The 9915-nt window shown below is 40.6% G+C and overlaps 1 protein-coding gene across 1 annotated transcript; it reads right to left on the bottom strand.

Annotated features, from left to right (window-relative positions):
- Positions 1-1183: 1183 nt before the first annotated feature.
- LOC135230638 (olfactory receptor 7G2-like) lies at positions 1184-5452 on the bottom strand. Its single transcript, XM_064280578.1, has one exon. It carries the CDS (start codon positions 5198-5200, stop codon positions 4262-4264), a length of 939 nt encoding a protein of 312 aa, XP_064136648.1. The 5' UTR covers positions 5201-5452; the 3' UTR covers positions 1184-4261.
- Positions 5453-9915: the final 4463 nt, after the last annotated feature.

Here is a 9915-nt window from a genome sequence, read left to right on the forward strand (position 1 = left end):
AAGAAGGCCCGGATAAGTAAAGCATTACTGAAAAAGAGGAAGAAAGTGGGAGGCCTCACTCTACCTGATTTTAGAACATATTATACAGCCACAGTAGTCAAAACAGCCTGGTACTGGTACAACAGGTACATAGACCAATGGAACAGAATTGAGAGCCCAGGTATAAATCCACCCACATATGAGCAGCTGATATTTGACAAAGGCCCAGTGTCATTTAATTGGGGAAAAGATAGTCTTTTTAACAAATGGTGCTGGCTTAACTGGATATCCATTTGCAAAAAGATGAAACAGGACCCATACCTCACACCATGCACAAAAACTAACTCCAAGTGGATCAAAGACCTAAACATAAAGACTAAAACGATAAAGATCATGGAAGAAAAAACAGGGGCAACGTTAGGAGCCCTAATACAAGTCATAAACAGAATACAAAACATTACCAAAAATGACAAAGAGAAACCAGATAACTGGGAGCTCCTAAAAATCAAACACCTATGCTCATCTAAAGACTTCACCAAAAGAGTAAAAAGACCACTTACAGATTGGGAAAGAATTCTCAGCTATGACATCTCCGAGCAGCGCCTGATCTCTAAAATCTATATGATTCTATTAAAACTCAACCACAAAAAGACAAACAACCCAATCAAAAAGTGGGCAAAGGATATGAACACACATTTCACTAAAGAAGATATTCAGGCAGCTAACAGATATATGAGAAAATGCTCTCGATCATTAGCCATCAGAGAAATTCAAATTAAAACTACGATGAGATTCCATCCCCCTCCAACAAGGCTGGCATTAATCCAAAAAACACAAAATAATAAATGTTGGAGAGGCTGCGGAGAGATTGGAACTCTTATACACTGCTGGTGGGAATGTAAAACGGTACAACCACTTTGGAAATCTATCTGGCGTTTTCTTAAAAAGTTAGAAATAGAACTACCATACAACCCAGAAATCCCACTGCTCGGAATATACACTAGAGAAATAAGGGCCCTCACACAAACAGATATATGCACACCCATGTTTATTGCAGCTCTGTTTACAATAGCAAAAAGCTAGAAGCAACCAAGGTGTCCCATCAACGTATGAATGGTTAAATAAATTGTGGTATATTCACACAATGGAATACTACACATTGATAAAGAACAGTGATGAATGTGTGAAACATTTCATGGCATGGAGGAACCTGGAAGGCATTATGCTGAGCGAAATTAGTCAGAGGCAAAAGGACAAATATTGTATAAGACCACTATTATAAGATCTTGAGAAATAGTATAAACTAGAAGAACACATACTTTTGTGGTTACGAGGTGGGGAGAAAGGGAGGGTGGGAGAGGGCTATTTACTGATTAGTTAGTAGATAAGAACTACTTTAGGTGAAGGGAAGGACAATACTCAATAAACGGAAAGTCAGCTCAACTGGACTGGACCAAAAGCAGTTTCCAGGATAAACTGAATGCTTCGAAGGTCAGCAAAGCAAGGGCGGGGCTTGGGGGCTATGGCTTAATGTGACTTCTAAGTCAATTGGCAAAATAACTCTATTATGAAAACATTCTGTATCCCACTTTGAAATGTGGCGTCTGGGGTCTTAAATGCTAACAAGCGGCCATCTAAGATGCATCAGTTGGTCTCAACCTACCTGGATCAAAGGAGAATGAAGAACACCAAGGTAACTCAATAACTATGAGCCCAAAAGACAGAAAGGGCCACATGAACCAGAGACTTACATCATCCTGAAACCAGAAGAACTAGATGGTGCCCGGCCACAACCGATGACTGCCCTGACAGGGAGCACAACAGAGAACCCCTGAGAGAGCAGGAGATCAGAGGGATGCAGACCCCAAATTCTCATAAAAAGACCAGACTTAATGGTCTGACTGAGACTAGAGGAATCCTGGTGGTCATGGTCCCCAAACCTTCTGTTGGCCCAGGACAGGAATCATTCCCGAAGACAACTCATCAGACTTGGAAGGGACTGGACAATGGGTTGGAGAGAGATGCTGATGAGGAGTGAGCTACTTGTATCAGGTGGACACTCAAGGCTGTGTTGGCATCTCCTGTCTGGAGGGGAGATAGGAGGGTAGAGAGGGTTAGAAACTGGCAAAATTGTCATGAAAGGAGAGACTGGAAGGGCTGACTCTTTAGGGGGAGAGCAAGTGGGAGCATGCAGTAAGGTGTATATAAGCTTATATGTGACAGACTGACTTGATTTTTAAACTTTCACTTAAAGCAGAATAAAAATTATTAAAAAAATAAAAAGAGATTGGATTAAGGCACTATCTAATGTAACTGCTCCTAATCCCTCTCATGAACATCATATTAATAGGATTTACAACACATAGGAAAATCACTTTAGATGACAAAATGGTAGATAATCATACAATACTGGGAAACATGACCTAGCCAAGTTGACAGATATTTTGAGGGGACACAATTCAATCCATGACAACTATCAACCCAACCCAGCCTACTGAATAATTATTCATTTGATTATATTATTAAGACTAGTAAAACCTACTGAAAGATATTACATTAAAGGTAAACTAATAAAACTGCTGAATCAAGTGGTAGAAGTATTTGAGAGCAAGGAATAACAAGCCTTATAAATAATGGTAACGTGTAGAACACAATGATCCCAGTTGGATTGTATTGAGAATTATGTGTCAGCCATTGTATTAAGTGATTTTAGTGGTTGCAGGGATTCACTTCCCAACAGGAAATACAATCTGCATGGTCAGTCTGAGCCTGTCATAGTACTTGCTTTTCCCCATACCAGAAATTTGATGAGGAAGGGATGTATGATGCTATCCAAAGTGATGAGACAGGAGGAGATGTCTTCTGTATGACTCCATGGAAACGTCTATTAACAATAGACCTCTATTAACAATAGGCCCAGAGTAGGTCAGTTTTGCGTCTCGGAGCATCATGTGTGGATATGATGCCTGGATCTGTTGCAGCCGTCCTAGGATGGAGCCACCTTGTAGGAGACTGAATGAAGCCCTACTCTCCTGTTTTTGTGCATTCTCTAACTCTCAAGTCCTTGTAAGGAAGTCCTTGTAATGAAAGCATGTTACAGTACAGTTTATATTTTCTTATTAGAACTGAAGCCTTTCTTACTGAAAAGGTTCAGGTATTTCACAGTCTTCTGAGAGCATCTAATTTTGATCATTTTATACATAATGAAACTGAATACAGTGAATGCTGACGTTACCCTGGACACATACAGTTTACCAGTGACATGTCTCAGTAACTACTAATCGGGGCATGAAAAGTAAGCTCCCATCCCTCACATTGGGACTAACTCTAGGTTTCCATTCACATGGCTCTAGCCATGGGATCAAACTGAAGCTAGTCTCTGGCTATTCCTACAGCCTTACTTTTTCCTTTTTCCGGCCCCCCTCACCTCCACCCACTTCCCTTCTGCTGCCCCCCAAAGTCACATAACAAAACACCTGCCTCAGGCACTGCTTCTATAGAACTTGACCAAAAAAAAAAAGAAGAAGAAGAAAGAAAGAAACCGAGGTTACACAAGGAGCAGAGTCAGGGTCCAATCCCAAGTTGAATTGCACTTGTTATTGTCGTTGTTAGGAGCCATCGAGTAGTTCAGACTCATAGCTACCCTATGCACAACAGAACGAAACATGGCCTGGTCCTGAGTCATCCTCCCAATCCTTGGTATGCTTAAGTCCATTGTGATAGTCACTGTGTCAGTCCATCTCATTGAGGGTCTTCCTCATTTTTGTTGACCCGCTACTTTACCAAGCATGCTGTCCTTCCCGAGAGACTGATCTCTCCTGATAACATGTCCAAAGTGTGTGAGACGTAGTCTTGCTATCCTTGCTTCTAAGGAGCATTCTGATTGTACTTCTTCTAAGACAGATTTGTTCCTTCTTTTGGTAGTCCATGATATAGTCAATATTCTTCTCCAACAACACAATTCAAAGGCATTGATTCTTCTTTGGTCTTTCTTATTCATTGTCCTGTTTTCACACGCATAGGAGGGGACTGAAAACACCATGGCTTGGGTCAGGTGCATCTTAGTCGTCAAGGTAATATCTTTGCTTTTCAACACTTTAAAGAGGTCTTTTGCAGCAGATTTGCCCAATGCCATGTGTCATTTGGTTTCTTAGCTGCTTAGCCATTATGTTATTTTGTCATTTTAGAAAACCTGGTTATAGGACAGTTGGGGATTCTAGCTCATAAGTATTTTTTCGCTTTGATGCAAACTAGAAATCCAGGCCCAAAGCAGATAATTTAATCACGGAAAAGCAGGTATGCACTTGAAAATGTTCTTCAAGGCTCCCTTCATGTCCCTGTTTCTCAGGCTGTAGATGAAGGGGTTCATCGTGGGAGTGACCACAGTGTACGTCACTGAAGCTACTGCAGTCTTCCTGGAAGAGTGTGTAAATGCGGCACTAACACATGTACCTAAGCCTGTCCCATAGAACAAGGAAACAATTGAGAGGTGGGACCCACAGGTGGAGAAAGCCTTATACTTTCCACCTGCTGAAGGCATTCTCAAAATGGAGGAGACAATTTGAGTATAAGAGAAAATGATTCCAGAGAGAGGAACACCACCTAGTATGGTAGCTGCCAAATATAAAAAGATGCTATTGAGGAGGGTATCCGAGGAGGCAATCTTGATGATCTGAAAAGCTTCACAGAAGAAGTAGGGGATTGTCCGGTCTGTGCAGAAAGACAGGTTCAACACTATGAGACTGTGGATCAAGGCATCCACAGTGGTAATGGACAAGGAGAGTAGAATCAGCAGACCACAGAGGAGGGGGTTCATGATGGCTGTGTATGTCAGTGGGTGACAAATGGCCGCATAGCGGTCATAGGCCATTACTCCCAGGAGAAAACTTTCCAAACTAGCAAAAACCAAGACAAAGCAGACCTGGGTGAGGCAGCCTGCATATGTGATGCTCTGATTCTGTGTTTGGAGATTCACCAGCATGTTTGGGATCATGGTGGTGCTGAAACAGATGTCAGTGACGGACAGATTGGCAAGAAAGAAATACATGGGGGTGTGGAGGTGAGGGTCAGAGCTGACAGCCAGGATGATGAGCAGGTTCCCCAGGACAATGACCAGATATATGAACAGAAACAGGGCAAAGAGAAGGGGTTGCAGTTCCGGATCCTCCGTCAGTGCCAGGAGAAGGAATCCAGAAAAACTTGTTTGATTTTTAGGTTTCATATTGTTGATGAATCTGATGGAACAGATCAGGTGACAAGACAACCAAGTGCGCGGTCCCTATACCAGCAGTAGCTGCATCACCAAAGGTAAACAGCACCTAGGGCAGGGTCATGAGAAATCAAGAAGATACAAAGTTGGTGTCACCTGTGTGCATATTATTTGATTATTTAATAAAAAATATGTGAATTTGATCAATAGCTGAGCATCAACATTTATTCTGCAAAGTGTTGATAAGATGCTCTTTTTTTTTTTTTTACACTATCTGAGTTCTTATGATCATTTTAAATATTTTGTAATTTTATAGGAAGAAAGGCCTGGTGATCTATTTCTGAAAATTAGCCAATAAAAACTCTGTATTAAAATGGTTCAATTCACAATCAAGTATGAGGATGGCACAGGACGTGGCAGCTTTTGGTTCTGTTGAGCATGAGTTGCCATGTGTCTAAGGTCCACTCACTGGCAGCTAACAAAAACAACAGGGCCCCTGTAGCTTCATTGTGGGCCTAGATTTCCAGCCCAAGGGGCATATTCTAACCAAGTCTGGATGGACACACTTACTCCAAGGAAAGATCCATCTTTACAAAGAAAAATGTGTTCTCCCAGACATGAAGCATCAGTAAAATTATTTTCTTCACAAATTTGGTAATATTATAGAGAAAAACAGAAGAGGGAGGCACTCTGAAGTGTCTCTTGCAGACTTCACGTTCCCCGCCCCCGAGATTAGAGCCAGGTGATAGCAATAATACAAATGTGTTTTAAGAACCAGGGTGGGTAGATAAGGCAAACCTGATAACCCTATTTCATCACCATAAGAATGCAAGAAAATATCACAGAATTTTACCACAGTCATCATGTTGGAGAAGGGGTGATTTCTGTTCAGGAGGAAAATGGTCTTTACCATTGTAGAGACAGAATTAGAGACTGGTAGAATTGGAGCTTCTTGGGACTGGTGCAAAGATAGAAGGAAACATGTCAGGAAGAGAGAAGACAGGCAGGAGTTCATGGGAAACTTGAGTTCAATCATTTCATGCATGTACTCTCAACACCGTTTCCCCGGAATGAACCTGTGGTAAAACACCTGTCCTTATTTCCAAACGATAACTAAGCAACTTTAAGTTACCTGGCTGATGTCGCCATAGAACGATGTTGATAAATCCCCTGGATGGTGAAGTTGGAGGATGTGTTCTGAGGAAAGGCAGAGAGATTGAGTGGGACACCTGGCTCCTGGGCTTCAGGGTTATCTGTGGGTGGAGTCTTGGGTGTGCTGCTCCCTGCCTGGGGGAGGGATGTTGAGTGAGGTGGTCACAGGCAGACTATTTGCAGTCTCTGTATCCCTGGGGGCTCAATATCCAAAGCTCCTCATTAACTGAGCACTTTTATTGTCATTCTGATCCCAGGGCAGTGAAAATCCTCAAAGACCAAGGCTTTAGAATGTGAAATTCAGGATGGATGATTCCTTGCCCCTGTAAGATCATGCCATTTTTCTCTCTGTTTCTGCTAACCTCCGTGTCAACAACGTGCACACATGGACACAAAAGCCTTCTCCGCCTGGGTTCCATTTGTCTTCTTTTTTCTTTTTAACACAACTTGACAGCAACTCTATCTTACCAGTTGCATTAGGACCCTGACTCCTATTTTAGGTGTGAAGATATAGTTATGTATATGGGTATAATATATTTATCAACACCCACGAAAGCAGCAGTCTAGAAACCAAATGACAAATTGCATTGGGCAAATCTGCTGCAAATGATCTCTTCAAACTGCTGAAGAGATGTTAGGTTGAGGAATAAGGTCTCCCTGACCCAAGCCATGGTATTTTCAATCGCCTCATATGAACGTGAAAGTTGGACAGTGAATAAGGTAGACCTAAGAAGAATTGATGTCTTTGAATTATGGTAAGGAAAAGAATATTGAATATAACATGGACTGCCAGAAGAACGAACAAATCTGTCTTGGAAGAATTAGAGCCAGAATGCTTCTTAGAAGCTAGGATGGTGTGACTTAATATCAAGTACATTGGACATGTTATCAGGAGTAACCAGTTCCTGGAAAAGGACATCATGCTTGGTAAAGTAGAGGGTCAGCAAAAGAGAGGAAGACCCTCAACAAGACGAATTGACACAGTGGCTGCCATGATGGGCTCAAGCATAGCAAGGATTGTGGGGATGCCACATGCCTGGGCAGTGCTCTCTCCTGTAGTACATACTGTCACTGTGAGTCAGGACTGATTCCATGGCACCTAACAGCATAACAACATAATATATTTATAAATACAGTTAAGATAGTGTAAAATGCAAGTAGTGTTTTTTTTCTTTCTGAGAGTCTTTGACTGTTCCCTGAACCTTACTGTATCATTCTGTATATTTTATATACAGCATGTTCTAAGCTCTTCTCTGTGGTCCATTCTGACTGTAATCACTGGAGATAGACTCCCTTTTGACGTTTCCATAACCAGTGTTTCCAATTTCATCACAATTGTTTCAATGTACGTTTTTCTTCATATTAGCGGAGGTTGGCTTGATATTTTGGCTCTTGATTTTTAATGGAGTTGTGAGAAATCACAATGTCATTGGCTAGGAACTAGGATACAGGTGCATTCATACTCTCGGTAGATTTTGTTAGATAACTGCCATATTTAATAGGTAATGATGTTGCTCCATTTAGAATCTACTTAAAAGTCTTTCACCTTTAATGAACTCAAAATTTTTGTGTTTACTAATTTATTTTATCACATCTAGCTATTTCTATATAAACTTTCTTAATATATAGTTTTCTTCATATCTTTTATGAAAACTAACTTGAGAAGATGATATTGTGATGTCATTCTTTGCTATTCACTTCAAATACATGAAATAATAGATAAAATAGAAGAAAATATAGCTGGTCTCAAAAAAAAAAAGAAAAGAAAAATTTCCATTACCACAGAAAGACCTGAAATATAAAAATACAAGTTAAGTTTTCCAGGTCCCCTAACAGGAACTCAAATATAAAATGACGAGTAAGCTGAGCCAAGAATTTATGTCCATAGTAAGAAGTTTTAGCTGCAATTTACTCTTTCAGTTAATGAGGACTAAATGTTCTAGAAAAATATGTGGCGTTGAAGCCAAGGGCAGAGGTAGAATGTCTTTATTGGAAATATGTAGATGAATACAAGAGTTGTGGACACTGACTGGACCCATGACTATGGACTTAGACCAGTTGAAAGTTTCAGAAAACCTCCAAGGAGAAGATAATCCAAGCTACCTTTTAGCACGGTGGCTGGATTTGTGATAGCCTCAATATTATTGAGCTGGGGGGAGTCAAGGAATGAAATTCAAACTTAGAAGAGTGATGATTGGTGAGGCCTCTGTGAACCTGTCTGACAACAAAGAGTGAGCATATAGATGAAAAAACATAGAGGGCAGGGCATCTTCCCATTTAAATAGAATCTGTATGTTCTAATTTAAATAATGATGAAGAAAAGCAATGCTAAAATGATAAGCAACCAAAACAATAATCCAGAAAAAAATCAATAATCAGATCACACAGAGGCCAGGATGGTTGTAATGTAATGAGTAACGTGGAGAATAGAAAAGATGAGATCAAAGATGCAGTGTCAGGCTGATTATTCGAACAGTCTCCTGATGGCAAGGGCAGATGCAGGGTACTACGTTTAGTCACTTTGTAATAATCCTAAAGTGATGGTGGCTAGGACTATGGTGGACTTGCTCTGATTTTCTTCAGTTTCAGCTTGAACTTGCATATGAGTAATTGATGGTCTTTTTCACAGCTGGCCACTGGCTTTGTTCTGACTGATGATATTGAGCTTTTCCATCGTCTCTTTCCACAGATGTAGTCAATTTGATTTCTGTGTGTTCTATCTGGCAAGGTCCACGTGTATAGTCTTCGTTTATGTTGGTGAAAGAAGGTATTTGCAATGAAGAAGTCGTTGGTCTTGCAAAATTCTATCATTCCATCTCCGGCATTGTTTCTATCACCAAGGCCATATTTTCCAACTACTGATCCTTCTTCTTTGTTTCTACCTTTCTCATTCCAATCGCCAGTAATTATCAATGCATCTTGATTGCATGTTCGATCAATTTCAGACTGAAGCAGCTGATAAAATTCTTTTATTTCTTCATCTTTGGCCCTAGTGGTTGGTGCACAAATTTGAATAATAGTCGTATTAATTCTTCTTCCTTGTAGGCATATGGATATTATCCTATCACTGACAGCGTTGTACTTCAGGATAGATCTTGAAACATTCTTTTTGATGATGAATGCAACACCATTCCTCTTTGAGTTGTTATTCCCAGCATAGTAGACTATATGACTGTCCGATTCAAAATGGCCAATACCAGTCCATTTCAGCTCACTAATGCCTAGGATATCGATGTTTATGCATTCCTTTTCATTTTTGACGATTTCCAATTTTCCTAGTTTCATACTTTGTACGTTGCAGGTTCTGATTATTAATGGATGTTTGCTGCTGTTTCTTCTCATTTTGAGTCGTGCCACATCAGCAAACGAAGGTCCTGAAAGCTTTTCTCCATCCACATCATTAAAGTTGACTCTCCTTTAGGAGGCAGCTCTTCCCCAGTCATCTTTTGAGTACCTTCCAACCTAGGCGGCTCAACAAGGTGGATTGACACAGTGGCTGCAACAATGAGCTCAACCATAACAATGATTGTAAGGATGGCGCAGGACCAGGCAGTGTTTTGTTCTGTTGGGCATAG

The sequence above is a fragment of the Loxodonta africana genome, chromosome 3, assembly GCF_030014295.1.
Source record: "Loxodonta africana isolate mLoxAfr1 chromosome 3, mLoxAfr1.hap2, whole genome shotgun sequence".
Lineage (NCBI taxonomy): Eukaryota > Metazoa > Chordata > Mammalia > Proboscidea > Elephantidae > Loxodonta > Loxodonta africana.